General features: G+C 27.3%; 4 protein-coding genes across 20 annotated transcripts; 2 read left to right on the forward strand and 2 right to left on the reverse strand.

Annotated features, from left to right (window-relative positions):
- Positions 1 to 2319: 2319 nt before the first annotated feature.
- Positions 2320 to 7193, reverse strand: calypso (ubiquitin carboxyl-terminal hydrolase calypso). Of its 6 annotated transcripts, none has more exons than XM_086915586.1 (8): positions 7013 to 7193; positions 6608 to 6691; positions 5639 to 6399; positions 5418 to 5548; positions 3591 to 3695; positions 3172 to 3488; positions 2949 to 3097; positions 2320 to 2875 (listed from the first exon to the last, which is right to left on the reverse strand). In XM_086915586.1, the coding sequence occupies exons 2-8, from the start codon at positions 6629 to 6631 to the stop codon at positions 2797 to 2799; spliced, it is 1566 nt and encodes a 521-aa protein (XP_086771712.1). In that variant the 5' UTR covers positions 6632 to 6691; positions 7013 to 7193; the 3' UTR covers positions 2320 to 2796. The 6 variants fall into 6 exon arrangements, with proteins under 6 accessions (XP_086771712.1, XP_086771711.1, XP_086771709.1 ...); XM_086915585.1 differs by having other exon boundaries at positions 7035 to 7173; XM_086915583.1 differs by having other exon boundaries at positions 3172 to 3491; positions 7035 to 7173.
- LOC105734881 (uncharacterized) lies at positions 3838 to 5617 on the forward strand. Of its 2 annotated transcripts, XM_031915222.2 has the most exons (3): positions 3838 to 4143; positions 4217 to 4308; positions 4417 to 5617. In XM_031915222.2, exons 1-3 carry the CDS (start codon positions 3976 to 3978, stop codon positions 5396 to 5398), a joined length of 1242 nt encoding a protein of 413 aa, XP_031771082.1. In that variant the 5' UTR covers positions 3838 to 3975; the 3' UTR covers positions 5399 to 5617. The 2 variants fall into 2 exon arrangements, with proteins under 2 accessions (XP_031771082.1, XP_012339330.1); XM_012483876.3 differs by having other exon boundaries at positions 4217 to 5617.
- On the forward strand, positions 7087 to 10045 carry LOC100868754 (chitinase domain-containing protein 1). Of its 4 annotated transcripts, none has more exons than XM_086915597.1 (8): positions 7315 to 7793; positions 7851 to 7997; positions 8098 to 8278; positions 8349 to 8458; positions 8537 to 8691; positions 8783 to 9112; positions 9222 to 9307; positions 9942 to 10045. In XM_086915597.1, exons 1-8 carry the CDS (start codon positions 7677 to 7679, stop codon positions 10028 to 10030), a joined length of 1215 nt encoding a protein of 404 aa, XP_086771723.1. In that variant the 5' UTR covers positions 7315 to 7676; the 3' UTR covers positions 10031 to 10045. The 4 variants fall into 4 exon arrangements, with proteins under 4 accessions (XP_012339339.2, XP_086771723.1, XP_086771724.1 ...); XM_086915598.1 differs by lacking the exon at positions 9942 to 10045 and adding an exon at positions 9430 to 9598; XM_012483885.3 differs by lacking the exon at positions 9942 to 10045 and having other exon boundaries at positions 7087 to 7793; positions 9222 to 9408.
- On the reverse strand, positions 9337 to 14608 carry LOC100868644 (estradiol 17-beta-dehydrogenase 11). 8 transcript variants are annotated; one of them, XM_086915603.1, is made up of 11 exons: positions 14517 to 14580; positions 13787 to 13996; positions 13402 to 13600; positions 12183 to 12451; positions 10759 to 11007; positions 10568 to 10692; positions 10388 to 10498; positions 10163 to 10324; positions 9997 to 10079; positions 9812 to 9925; positions 9337 to 9720 (listed from the first exon to the last, which is right to left on the reverse strand). In XM_086915603.1, the coding sequence occupies exons 5-11, from the start codon at positions 10994 to 10996 to the stop codon at positions 9576 to 9578; spliced, it is 978 nt and encodes a 325-aa protein (XP_086771729.1). In that variant the 5' UTR covers positions 10997 to 11007; positions 12183 to 12451; positions 13402 to 13600; positions 13787 to 13996; positions 14517 to 14580; the 3' UTR covers positions 9337 to 9575. The 8 variants fall into 8 exon arrangements, with proteins under 8 accessions (XP_086771729.1, XP_086771728.1, XP_086771730.1 ...); XM_086915602.1 differs by having other exon boundaries at positions 12183 to 12475; XM_086915604.1 differs by lacking the exon at positions 13787 to 13996 and having other exon boundaries at positions 12183 to 12475; positions 14517 to 14563.
- Positions 14609 to 15670: the final 1062 nt, after the last annotated feature.

Here is a 15670-nt window from a genome sequence, read left to right on the forward strand (position 1 = left end):
ATATATATATTTTTTTCAAATTAACGTATTTTTCGATATCGTGAAAGTATAAGAGGAACGGCTCTGTGTATGTGTGTGTGTGTGTGTGTGTGTGTATGCGCGCATGCGCATGCGTGTCTGTGCAACGCTTTTGTGTCATACATGAAGAAAGGGCATAACACGATTCTTTGTTTTGATTTGATCGCACCGAAGAAATCGAATCTGCCGGAAAGGAGAGAAGTGCGCGCTATAATCGAAGGGATTTCTCTTTTCGAAATTTCTAGAGAACGGTCGGAAGGATCGATCGAACGCGTTATCGATTCGCTACGAGATTCCGAGGATAACGATGAAAACCAAAGCGATGGATCGCGTAAAAAAAAATGGCGATCGATTCGTTGTAACGAATGAAATTTCTGTTAATATTTATTAAAGTCGAAGAAAGGAGGAGAGAATTTCGTTCGAAGTGACACGTTCGTTCACGCCTCCCGTCGTGCTTCAGTGTGATAAGCCACGAAATGTTAATCTAAAGCCACTATATTTGTAAAACATACCTTTATTTATTATTAATCGTCTGCGCGGAGACACGTAAGAAATAGTATTTCGAGCAGAGAATAATATAAACGTACAATAAACCGTACAGATCACGTTGATGATCTCGATATATAGATTCTTTCACTTATCGAAATACTATTTTTTTCGTTGATCTATCTATCACGGGAAACAATTGCGCCAATAAAAATAAGTATAATTTAGACGAATGAACGATACAGCATGTTATTTACTATTAAACGCGACGATCGCACTACTTTCTGTGGCATTTATAATGTCGAAGCAAATTATTATCATGGATCGGAGGCTCAAAATTATGATAGCTTATTTTCGAACAAAAATCTCTGATCAAACAAAAGTGTTACAGGGATCTGCGGCATAAACGTGTTTCTTAAAGATTTTTAAGACGCATCACAAGACTGTAATAATCGTGATCGGCATTATTCGCGGAAGGATCTCGTATCTGTGTTTATTCCGCATACTTTCTATACGTCTTATTTTCCTATTTTTCCCTTTGTTTTCACTCGTTTGTATCTTTTTTTACGTTACTTTCCTCGCGTGAATTTTCTATATTTTATACGACACGTTTATATTATTACTATTACTAATTTTCTGCGAATTATCGCCGACAACGATGCTCGATGAATTAATTTTTCCTGTTCATTGCCGCCCCTCGAGTTGCACAGTTTTGCTCAGAGTGAAAACGAATCATTATAAAGATCACATGTCGAGTAGTGAGACGAGTTGTGTACGATTTAATATTTCTTTCTGTCAACTGTCGGACAAACGTGCTTATTTATAACATTTCAATATAAATATAGTTTCTTTTCTTTCTTTCTTTCTTTTCTTCTTTCTTCAAGTCGTTATTACGTAAATGTGGAACCCTCTGGTTTCAACGACTCGATAGTCACGATCCGCACTGTTTCCGCAGTTGATTTATTGTAACATACCACGAGTGCCTACAATAACAGCTGTATGTTCTCTCCCATAGTCCATGGTAAAGTTTCAGATTTTTTAACAGCTCGAGATTAAAAAGCACACGTTTATCGAGAGAGAAAAGACGATGTTCGAGAAGGAGAGGAACCTATTATATTTTGTAAATAATGAATGTGTTAACTCGTGATCGATCACGTTTGTGATCACAGAGAGAATGCCACAATGAACCATGCGTATGTGGTGATCGTCGCAAGGTTCTCACTCGCAAATTCCAAATAATCTTTTATCTCACGATTACTTGCCCACAAGAAAATGTTACCTTCGACCACGGCGACTTATAAATCGATATTTGTACATAACTGCACTTTTTTTTTTCTTTCTTTTGCCAAAAAAAAAAAAAAAAAAAACACGCTACTCGTGCCGATGAAACTATGGCAAATATCAAAGGCGTTAATAAATATCGGCCGGAGAAGGAACTTCTACAAATAGCATTTTTGATCTATTGTGTCTCCTCTTATATATTTGTACCCCTGAAATAGCTTCTTTGAGGACGTTTCAAATACAGTTCCTATACATATATGGTAAAGCGACTTAGAGACTCGGTCGGCCGTTGTCCACGATAAACATGATTCCAAGACAAGTTTCGATCCTTCTTTCTCCGGCTGTACGGAGATATAAGTATTTAGATCTAAGGGACATATCCACAGCGTGTAGTGTACTTGTATATGAATAAATATTTTCAATGTTTTTGACAATACTTGGTAGCATTTTTTGTTTGTTGTTACCCCAAGCACTCTGAAATATTAATTTTAAAGATATAGAATGCATAATACGCAATATAAAGAACATTAGATATTCGTATCTAAGAAACCATATATTTCATAAACATAATAAATGTAATGATAAAAGTTACTAATGCATATTTAAAAGAATATGCATTAGATATATGATATTTATAAATATAATGATAGATAGACACTATTAATGTAAAAAAAAAGATATATAAAAAATATATCATAATGTTAATTTGTACAATTCGTGCATTTATGACGAGAAAAAAAATTATATTCAGTGCTGCTGATGAATATATGATTGTCTAATAAACATTTGAGTGAAAAAAATAAAAGAAGTATTGACAGTTCAACGCTATCAACATTATAAATATTGTAAAGAGTGATATAATCCACGCTCAATTTTGCTTTAACAATCATATAATTTTTTTTTATATGCTTGTTTTATCTTCTTAAAATGTCCTCTTAAAGGTTTCAAAATTCCTGACTGATAATTCGAATAGGTGGGATGATAACATTCCATTTATTCACTTTACGAAGATTATTTTCGTTTTTTACATTTGGTTCTACCTCGACGTCTACGAGACGAATTTGGACGAGTATCTGCTTTCTTTGAAGATCTGTAAATAAATTTTATATCGAACAATTTGTCAAGCTAATTTAAATTAATTAATAAATAATAAAATTTCTTACCTATGAACCCTGTTCACTGAGACGGAAGTGTGTTTCTTTAAAGTCAAATGCTGTTGGACCAATTCTGCTAATTTGCCTTGTTGAGCAAGCATCGAAAGGAAAGTACAAATAAACTCGTCATAATTATGTGTTCTACGACAATCATCTATCTGAAATACAAAGAATAAAATAATACATAAATCTTATTCGTAATATTAATAAATTTTTATTAAAATATATTTACCTTATATTTATTCCTCTTGTCATTTTCATCTTTTAAACTAGTTTCACAAATATTAATTTCATGTTCTAAATTCTTTAATAATGCTAAAAGATCTTTAGGCGCAAATGTATGCGGTTCGAACAATTCCGGATATTTTGAACATAATTTTGGATCGATCTTTTCGACTTTCTTCTCTTCGGTAACAGTATCCCCGTTACTAGTTTTTACTCTGGCATGAGGTATCCTAACTTCTCCTGACAGGCAGACCTTCTTATGTAAATGACCACTGTCGGAAACTAATCTTTTTCCATTTATATTAATATTTCCAAGAGAACGACCTACTTATGGATATAAATTTTATGTACCGCTTCCATAAAATACAAAGATAAGTACCATATTAAGTGAATATATAACAGTGAAACAATAAACAATATACGTACTTAAACCTGCTTCATTCTTTTCATCCCCAGACACTCTAATCACGACAAACTTTTTGAAATCTTTTGTCGATGTTGGGCTGCTTTGACCAGAATTCCATCCCCACGCTATAAATCAAAAAAATTTATTTATTACAAAGAACCATATGCAACGTTTTATTGTATACATTTTATACAAAAGAAATCATGATATAATACCTTTTTAATTGTCATCGTATAATAAGAAACAATACGGAAATATTGAGAAACCGCAGGTCAAATAACTGTATCTCGAAGGTGTCAAAGGAGACGAAATATGGGGGAATGTGCGAAAATCAAATAATACCATCTACCGAACTACAAGAATTTTAGTCTGCTGTGTAACAGTACACGTGACAGTAGAAACAAAATGAAATTGATAGCTTTTTTTTTGTATTCTATTCTAATCACAATCGAATCGTCAAAATGTCCAGAATCAAGGAAACCTCACTCCACTAGCTGTACTATATTTTATAATTGCGTGAATTTGCCTAGTGGTGGTTACGTTTGGATACCTAGTAAATGTATCGGAAATTTGGTAAGATTTTGTTAATATAATTAATAAAACAATTAAAAAATTTTTTAAATTATAACACGTTTTCCATTTTTAGATATTTCAGCCGTATCTACGAATGTGCGTTCTGCCTGGTGATTCCTGGACATGCGACACACTGTCGACAGAATCATCTTTTGTAACAAACAGGTATGAAATCCCTGAATTGATCAATCCAAATGAAAGTAGTTATATGGGATCAACGGAAGATCCATGGAATTTTTCTGAATTTATTGATTCGTCATATACTACTGACAGCATTCCTGATTATTTTGATCAAGATACAGCCACTGCGTACCCTTTGATTGAAGATAAAGAAACAATGGAACACAAATATAAATTGAATAATACGGATAATGTTTCTGAAATTAATAATATAAAAGAGAGTTATCTACAAACGGAAAATAATAATAAAAAATATTATTCAATGTTGAATCAGTTAATACATCATCTATTAATTTATAAAAAAATTACCATCCCATTGGAACTTTTAGCATCATCATCATTATCCGAATCTTCGAAATCTGTTACAAACTTACCATTATCAAGTTACCTTGTACAAAATTATATTCAACAAAATAATAATTTACAAAATACTATCATAACTGACGTCAAATTACAAGAGACAACTGAAAATAGTGCGATTTTAAAAAATGATATTAATGAATTGATATCAAACACAGAAAATTCTAAAAATTTGTCAATAACTGATGATGAAAACAATATAATCTTAATTATGGATAATATGGGAAACAAACAATATTTAACTATTGAAAGATATAGGTCGTTAGGTTATCATTTGGATTCAGAATTTGTTCAAGTTATTCCATGCATAAAAAATGTTCGGATGCCAAATATGACCAATTGTATTAAATATTACGTATGTGAACCTGACATGGCCTCTGTAATAGAATATTCATGTCCATTATTCACAGCATTTAATAAATATTTAAAAACATGTGATGCAAGCACATATAATAAATGTAATGAAAATAAAAATAATAAAGAAAATATAAATTTGTTAGGAAATGTAAATAATATATTTCAAACAAATAAAAATATATGTACAGAACATGGAAAAACAAAAGATCCTACATCTGAATCTCATTATTATATTTGTTATTCACCTTCAGATAATTCAGAAGATATCAAATCTGTACGAATGTTATGTCCAAATGGTTTAATATTTTGTCAAAGTAAGAAAGTTTGTTCAACGAAACGTCTCTGTAAAATATCATAAAAAATATTTTTTTATTTACCTTGTGTTGGAGAATTAAATGCAGATCCGATCTCGGATGATGTATCAGTACTAGACGAACTATGTGCTGGAGATGTTTGAATTCTGAGAGGTGTAGCATAATCCAATGCACACATTACTACTTTTTCCATACTAAAATATTTAAAAAAGTATATATTATAATTTCGTTTAAAAAAATAAAATGCTTTTAAATATCATAAATATTATTTATTTTTTACCTACTTTGATTCTGCCTTTCCAGAAGTTACACTTGAGGCTGGTTCTTCAGTATCTACAGCAGAATCACTGTTTCTTTCAACTGTAATAGTTGGTATTGATGAAGATTCATCAATCTCTGATTTATTAGATAAAATATTTTCGTCGTCAGTTTTATTTTTTTTATCATAGGATTTATCTGATTTATCAGAATCATTTGAATTTTTTTCCGTTCCATCTTGATGACTTAATTTAACAAGTTGTTGCAATGCCTCTAATACTATTTGCCTATTAGTTTTTAACATAGTTAATTTATGCGAAATAGCGAGTCGTCGATCAGGAACAACAGCCATTAAATTAAATCTTATATCTTGTAACTGTTCTCCTGTTGCCATTCCTAAACGATCTGTAATTACTCTTCTAAATTGTTCAGTCCATTCTTCATGCTCTTTCCACGGACCATGATCCATCGGATATGGTTTTAAACCATCTAATTCAAATAATCTACCATTAATTGGTACATAACTAACAAAGTGAAAAGCTTCCCCAGTAAATCTACCAGTTGAAACGCCAGTATTTTTATCCTGACGTCTTTTGGCTTGAGGCATTGCATGAGAATTATGAGCACATGCCAATTCAGGAGTATTACCAATTGCCCATCCTTTATTTTCTGGACACATACCAGATGTATGCATTTTTAATCGGGATAAAGTTGTACCCAAATGAATATTTGGACAATTAAGTAATACAGAAAGTAATGCATGAGTTGCACAACTATTGGGCACAACCTATAAAATAATAGATTATTTAAATTCATATTTTATATGAAAACATTATAATATATAAAAGATATAAATGAAAGCACTTGTTGGGCAAAAAATATATTGTTAACAATTTCTTCATCTTTTACAAAACTTTCATCTTGTTCTACAACTTTACGCCTGGATCTCCTTTCTTCTATCCAACGAAATAAAAATATAAAACCATATACTGGACCTTCCAATGATTTTTGTAAATCATATATTTCTTCTACTTGTACACCTTTTACTCCAAAATCCTCCAATAATAATGTAAATAAACCTAATAATAAAATAAAAACCTTATAATAATATAATAAAGATAAGATAACCTTTTTAAGCGTATTATAATCTTAATATTATTAAGACAAAAGAATGAAATGATTTTTATTATTTCTTGTGATAAAACTAAAATATATTATATTTGTAGTAAATATGTAACAAATATAATAAAATGAAACCAAATAATTAACATTATTTTATATCATATATATTGTATTTATAGAAAATAGACATTATAATATATTGTGTCACAATAATTACTTTATACTATATAATAATATATCCAGATAATGTAATATTAATAGTTATTAAATTAACATACTCTTGTGCGTATTATTTTATACCTGGATCACTTTCCAATTCTAGCCAACCTTCTGTTAATCGATTTATGTCAACTGGCATTCTGTGTTCAATTTCAAGTTCAACATTTAAAAGAATTTTAAATTCATTTAGAAATTTTATTATACTGTGACAATTAAAGACGCCATATTACATCAAAACACATATCATGTGACGTAGTCACGTGGTAAAAAAAGGCTTAAAAAATATGTTAAAGCAATTTTCAATCATTTTTATTTTTTAATTGGTTATATATTGGATAATTAACCTATTTAACTAATTTATGTTTAATAAGAGAAATAACTACTTAAAAATTTTGTTTTTTCAATAAAAAAATATATATGAAAGCAAATATAAAATATAATTTATTTAATCAAAAATTTAATATCAATATATGATTCGGTACTTTTTTCAATAAAATTTTACATTATATATATTTATTTCAATACATTGATATAGAAATAAAAATATAATTTTATTCAAAATACTATTGGATATACATATATGGTTATATATGTATATAAATTGACTCTAGCGCATTCTATTAACAATTCTAATAAGATCTTTTGAATGAATACTTTGTATATATAAACCACGTCACATATGTCATTCATATTTGCAATAAATTTGTATTAAAAATAATTAATATGAATATTTTCTCATTAATGATTAGTCTGTTATTATTTTTTCAATTATCAGAATGTACATTATCACCACCCAAAGATAGGAATAATAAGAAAAATAAAGGAAAAATTGAAAATAAGGTAAAGAAAATAATTTCGCATAATAACTATGATTCATTTTTGATAATATTATTTCAGAAAGGTCCTGTAGAACAAGATGTTTTCAGCAGAATTTTGGTAGTCAAAAATCCTAAAACACATGATATAATTCGAGAATCAGGATTTTATTTTTTTAATACAACTCGTCGACGATTTAGTGGAGAGGTTTTGGGGTATATTACACCGGTAAATTTATTAATTTTCTTAATATTTTAACTTGGTAAATATGATATTTTTTATATACACATATTTTGAAACAAATTTATTAATGATAAATTTTTTTTAGTGGAATAACAATGGATTTGAAGTTTCTAAAATATTTCATGGAAAATTCACAATGATATCACCAGTATGGTTAACATTTCCAGAAGGCAGTGCGTCAACATATAAATTGTCAACTCATGATGTTCAAAAAAAATGGTTAAAAGAAATGAAAACTATAAATAATGAAACCCATCATGTAAACAGTATGTTAATTTTTTAATATTACTATTTCTTATATATAAATATATATAAAGATACAATTACTATCTACAGTTTTACCAAGAGTATTATTCGAGCACTGGTCAATTAATGACATTATTGCATTATATAGTGATACTCAAAAACAAATTGCATTGATTTCAGCACTCACAGACACAGCAAAGGTATAACTACTTTAACAATATTTATAATGCATTAAATGTTAATTTAATGTAAAATAATTGTTATATACAATATTTCAGAATTTTCATTTTGATGGATATGTATTAGAAATGTGGAATCAGTTTGTATCAACAGGTGTAGATACACAGATTGTTGTAGCATTAATTCAATTTATTGCTCATCAATTGAAAAACAATAATTTGGATACGATTTTAGCAGTACCACCCTCAAGAGGGTAAGTTATTATTTTGTAATCATATTACAATTACATTATATTTGAAAGATTTCAAAAATATAAGAAACTATATTGTTTTTCAATATTTCAGCCCAAATATTCAATTATTTAATAGAGATCAATTTGATCAATTATCTCCGTATTTGAAAGCATTCTCTTTAATGACTTATGATTATTCAAGCATTCAACGACCTGGTCCTAATAGTCCTCTTGATTGGGTGAGAGAATGTGTAGAATTATTAGTACCTGAAAAAAGTCCTAAAAGGACTCAAATATTACTAGGTCTTAATTTTTATGGATATAATTATACACCTGAAGGTGGAGGAGCTATTCTAGGTTCAGATAATTTAAAAATTCTTGAATCCTTTAAAGGAAAAATTCAATGGGATGATAACAGTAAAGAACACTTTTTTGAGACAAAGTAAGATATAGGATTTATAAAATTATCAATTTATAAAAAAAAAAATTTATAGCTTAGATAAAATTTTCTTAGTTTAGGAGATGTATTAGAAATATGAGATGTATTTCAGGTCAACAGGAGGCAATGGAATTATCTTTTATCCTACATTATATTCTATTTTACATCGATTGGATCTTGCAGCAGAATTAAATACAGGTATATCTATTTGGGAACTTGGTCAAGGATTACATTATTTTTATGATTTATTGTGAACATTTTATATATATTACAAATATACGTAATATTAAAAAAATAAAGTTATCTAATATAATTTCCAGGTACATATAAATATACTTAATGAGTAAAATATAAATTAATGGTTGAAATTTTAGTTATGTATTTAAATGTAATAATTTCATAATCAAAATCAAGATAATATTTTTATATTAATCATTTAGATCATTGTATATGGAACTTTTAAACATTAATGTACAGTTTTTTTGGGCATTATTGTGATATTATTATTATTTTTTAATACTTGCATCTCTCTTCCCTTAAACATCATCATACATTGAGGTCCTCGTATAATATTGTACATTAATGCCCAGCATAGTTTTGCCGGTAATAAGCTTTTATAAAAAAAAAAAAATATTATAATTGATTTTTTTTTATAAAAATACTTTATAATACTTGGAGTAAGAAAAACTTCGTGATATTTACCATTTTAATGGTAGAAGAAATCTAACTGATCCAGGCAATACAACAACAGCTTGATTCAACAATATTCCAGATACGATTTCTTGTGCGACATATTCAGGTTGTAACATTGGCAATCTAAATTTTTTTTTAGATTTTTTGCATATCATATCACCAAAAAAAAGATTATTATACATTAAATTACATACCTTGGTTCTACTCCATGAAACATGCCTGTATTGATAAAGTAAGGGCAAATTAAAGTGGCGTGAATTCCATCGTAACCGTGAGTCTACGAAAGTTGCAAAAAGAATTATTTTATAGTGCAAAAAATCAATATAAAAATAGGAAAATACAATTCTAAAATGTTCTTACTTTAAGTTCAGTAAAAAGACTTTCATGATAGCCGATGGCCGCAAATTTAGTTGCCGAATAATCAGTACATTTGTAAATACCTAAAAGTCCTGCAACGCTTGCCACAGTTACAATGTGACCATGATTATTTTTCATCATATCCTTCAGAAATACGTTATTAATCTGTCAAATGTAAATGTTTAAATATTTTTGACTCGATCAAAGTCAGTATTCATTTCTACTCACCCAATAGTGAGAGAGAATGTTCACTTTATAAGTACGATCGATTTCAACATCGGATAATTCCCAAAATATTTTTCCGCATACGTAACCTGCGTTATTTATCAATAACGTTACCTAAATATTAAAATCATATTAAATCATTTTAATTCATTTGTTGATTATTCATTTAACAATTTTATTTACTGAGCCAACTTCGATTTCCACTGTTTTTGCCATTCTGTAAACTTCTTCCTTATTAGTGATGTCACAATAATAACCCCAACATTTCCCTCCATTATCTCTAATCTCTTGAACTGTACTCTTTAATCCTGAAATATCATAGAAACATAAGTTAGCTTTCTCTTTTTTTTATATCAATCTATATCAAGACTTGCCAATTCTATTAATGTCCCAGATGACAACGTGCGCTCCAAGTTTTGCTAACTTAATCGCGATCAATCGTCCGATTCCTCCAGCGCCTCCCGTTATCAATGCAATTTCTCCTTTTACAGATTTTATTCGATAACGTTTTGGAATGAACGTCAAAATAATAGCCTCACTTATGTAAATAAATGCCTTCCCCATGAATAGTAGGAAATCGTACATTAGGATGAGCCATTCTGCTAGTTGCATTATAGTATATTCTTGAATTAAAAATAATTTAAATGTATTAAAGTAAATAAATTAAAATTATTCAAAATATTATCTTTCTAAATATTTAAATCACATTAAAAGAGGAAATTAATAAGAGATTAAACAGAGATTCAGTTATCGCGTATGATTTACTTCTTTTTCTATAAAATGTTGTAAAATATATTCTCTTTTAACCGTCATGCTTTCAATAAAAAAAAAAAACTGGTTCCTTTGTTATTTATTCATTTGTAGAAATATAAAAATAGAATCGATAAAAGTCTGGTAGATTCCAGTGATAGACAAAAATTATCTATATTACGGTTTCTATGTAAGTAAGTGAGGTATACTCTATAGACTATACTATTCTACAAGTCTCCGATTTACGGTTACTGGTGTTATTGGTGTCCGGTCAATGCACTGAGTATGCATGTGTGCAAATCCTTTTATGGGGATCAAACAAGGATGCATAGTTTGTTATAATATATATTTAACAATCATTATACATTTCTGTTTGAATATTTATTGAATAAATTATTTAAGTGAGGATCATTTCACACGAGACACTAATATAAAAAGCATATAAAATATACGAGCTTATACATTTCTGATTTTTTTTTTTTTTTATTTTTCTTGTTTCAATTCTCGTTCATAAAATTGAAATCCTATCTTTAAATTTTAATCATAACAAGTTTTTCTTTCAAATTTCGAATGTAATTTTTGTGCGCGTGAAAAAAAAAACTAGATTCCAGATATCCGTTATCTTAAATTTAAACAAAGGTGAGATCACTTCGTGTAACGATGTTTAAAAATATTCCTGCTTGATTTTACCTAACTTCTTGGAAAAAAAGTTGCTTGACAATTGGAAAGTTGTGCTTAAGAAATATTAAAAAGCATTAATAAAAAAAGGAAATTTGCACTTTGAAGTTTAAAATTTTTTATTTAAATTTTTTAGCACATAAAATTTTTATTATGAAGATTGTTTTAAATCAATTCAATGCGCATTATAAGAAAACGTAATGATAATGTGTTATTATAATTAAATACACTTTTATTCTCGATAAAATTGAAAATAATTTTCACTATTATTATTTAAAGATAATTTTCCACTTTTCCACTATGTTACAATTGAATCGTTTGATTTAAAATAACGTGTGAAACTAACAGAATTGGTCAATATAGTCATTACCTTTTTATTTCTCTGATGAAATTTCCTGAAGTTTTTTTAAGATACAGCAAATGAATTTTTCTTCTTCTTTACTGTATTTACACTTTTATGTCAATTGATCGATTGATATTAATCAAAGCTCGATCAATATGAGCACTAAGATTCGCAATAGCTCGTCGTGTACCTTTAAACTTCGCTCAGTGGAATAGTCAGAAACCCTCTGGAAAGGTATTGAAGAATGTTGCTATATACTCCCCTCCATCATTATAGTCTCTTCCCTCGTATCGCATCTAAAGCATTGAAAGTAGGTAGCTCTAAAAGAAATATTTTTTTTATTTCTTCATGATACATTTTAATGCAATTAATAGAACTTTTTTGAATGAAAATATGAATATAATACAATATAATATTGTATAATATAATAATAAAAACTTTTAGGCAATGAAGATAAATAATAACTTAATAATTTCGTACACTGCTGGATTTACTATAGTATAATATCTTATAAGAGATATTATATATATATATATATATATATATATATACACTATGTTACATGTAAATTCTAATATCTTAGAAAGAGTCTATATCATGTTTTATGGTGAAAGTCTAGTTGCCGCTCTGTTTCTGTCTTCTTTATCTGTTTTATTACTTTGTAGAACTTTAGAATAATAGAATTTTGTAGAATAGTAGAACTTTTATAACAATAGAACTTTTATAACTCGATCTAATTAGCTGTAAATAGGGCATAAAATTTGAAAACAGAAAAAAAATTTTAAAAACAACATCTTCATTTAAGAAATTAATAAGACAAAAGGTTTATTGTTATATTTCAAGATTTATGTCTATAATACTCTAAATCAAATACAAAAAAATTAATATAGTAATTTTCTTGAATTTCTTGATTGTAATTTTTTTATGAAAAAGATTTAAACGGAATTAGAAGATTTCTTTAATATTATTGCTTCTGTTTTTATAGAAATAATCAGTTATTATTTTTTTAATTTTTCATCCTTTAGCTATTGCTAAAGTTAAACAAAAGATAATGTATTATGAGAAATTACGTGAAATCATTGATTTGCAATGATTTTTATTCTTCTGGGTTATTCTTCTTTGGATAGAAAGTTACGAAATCCAAGCGAATTCGAATTACGTGCGTGCAATGTAGATGGAGCATTATAATATCTCAGCTTACACAATCAGAGTGGAAATTTATTTCATTCTTTGACAAAACACGTACCTATGTACATGCATGGGAAAATGTACACTTGCTATTCCTGGATATAATTCGTGCAGTGTACGCATGACCGTCACTCATCTTATAAAAACCTAATTCACACGAACGATTTTCATAGTTTGAGCGTAGAAAATAAACAAGAATCATCAAATATCCAGTGAAACGAACGATATTTAAAATCTAGGTCAGTGATATTTTTTTCCTACAAAAGACAAAAAAAAAAATAAAAATAAAAAAAATAGAAACAATATAATTATATTAGTAAACATCAAATATAACATATAATAAACAGAACATGTAATAAAAAAAACATTGCACTTTATTTTTTTCATATTTTTATTTCTAATATACTTTTGGATTTTTGATATTCAAAAATTAAAGATATTACCTTTTTCGAGCCTGATCAAACGTTTGGAAAGTAATTTTACATTGTTTTTAAAATTTGATTGTTCAAAAACAGTGTTGCTAAGGCCTTCAGTTTTTTCGATCGTAATGAATAATGAATTATGTACATATAATAGAAAAAAAATGCAATACAATGACGAAGATACGGCCGTTTCATTATCCATGCAATCCATCGATCGTTTTAATGAGTTGTCTGAATTAATGAATAAATAAAAGATAAAATCATGAGCAATTGTATATTTTTAAAGTATTCTTTGAGTGTACAAGACATAATAAATTCTCTTTTATTGTTTATGGCATTCATGGTTTAATCACATGCAATGAATATTTTCCATTAAAATAATCAATTATACATAGAATATTATTTATACGTAAGATTTGTTGTAAAGTTTTTTCTAAATAACTAAAAATAATATTTATTTTTTCTTGATATATGGTGATTTTTAATACAAACGAAGTAAAAAATAATATTTTTTTTGAAATTTTTTTTTATAAAATATCCTTTTATTTTTTCACTGTTTTTTTTTTGTTTCTTTTTTTTAAATTTTTTATAATTGCGTCCATTGTAACATCTTTGGCGTTATTTTTTAGAGAGTTCAAACTAAATAAGTTTTTATTTTTATATTAATTTTATTGATAATAAAAATTATATATTTATTTATTCAAGTATTTTTAATTATATTATTTAGTATTTATTTTTATGTTAAACTAACCTGTTATCCATAGTCGTTTACTAACGGACATCAAAACATTTTCACCATCTAGCGGTAAATAGGTAAAATTAACATGTCAAATAACAAAAATTTAAAATTAAAAATTTTTGGGATCTATACTAAATTTTTCTAATTCTCTAAATGATCTATAAATTAAAATATATTCTTTTAAAAAATAATTTAATTTGGTTCAGTTTCTTTTTAATTCTAATAATTCTTGTAATTGTAAATAATTTTTAAAAAATATATTTCAAGATATATTTGATGGAATCTAGTAAATTCTATCTAGTAAATTAGTGAAACTAGTCGGCAGATAGAACAATCGAAAGATTTAAATTTTGTAAAATTTACATTAAATTCTTTAATCAATTTTATCAAATCAAAACTTATACTTCAAGAAATAAATTGAGATTTAATTTATCAAAATATTCTTTCTTGTTTTAAAATTTTTAGATCAATCAATAATCAACCAATGATATAACAGCGTGTTAATAATCATTTGATAATTAGTTATTAAAAGATTTTATTTTTAAAATTTTATATATAATCTGAAAAGATTATCATAAACTGTAAATATAGAATTTTATAATTTATCTATAATTATAATATCATTTCCTCTATTTCATTTATTTTCAGTTCTAGCTACTTCTTGAATATGACTGAGTCGATAACATTGGGAATGATTCCAAATGATAAGCAGAGTTTAGAATTATTCGAAATTTGATAATTTGATCGATTATCGATTTATTCTTCATCTAGTTAATTTAAAGGTATTGAAAGTAAAATAAATTGTTAACAATAACTTATTTTTAAAAGTAATGTATATATTTTTGTGATTCTTCAATCAAAATCCTATTTAAAATTTATATAAAGATATTAATGAACAAATAGTTGATTTGTGAGGTTAATCAATAAATATATATTCCATGGTGCGACAATACATAAATAATATATACTTCAAGATGTATACATGTAAATATACATATATAATATTGAAACGTACAAAAGCAAGAAAGTTCTGAAGTGCCAATATTTGTAGATTTTCGTATTTACATATTTAATAATCGCTTAGTAGTGCAAAAAAAAAACTCTTTAATAACAACTATTATCAAGATCCATTCTGCTCAGGTTTATTTAATGGGAATTTCAGTGAA

Source organism: Apis florea, unplaced genomic scaffold (assembly GCF_048593485.1).
Source record: "Apis florea isolate Af1SG1 unplaced genomic scaffold, ASM4859348v1 contig_3793_pilon, whole genome shotgun sequence".
Classification (NCBI taxonomy): Eukaryota; Metazoa; Arthropoda; class Insecta; order Hymenoptera; family Apidae; genus Apis; species Apis florea.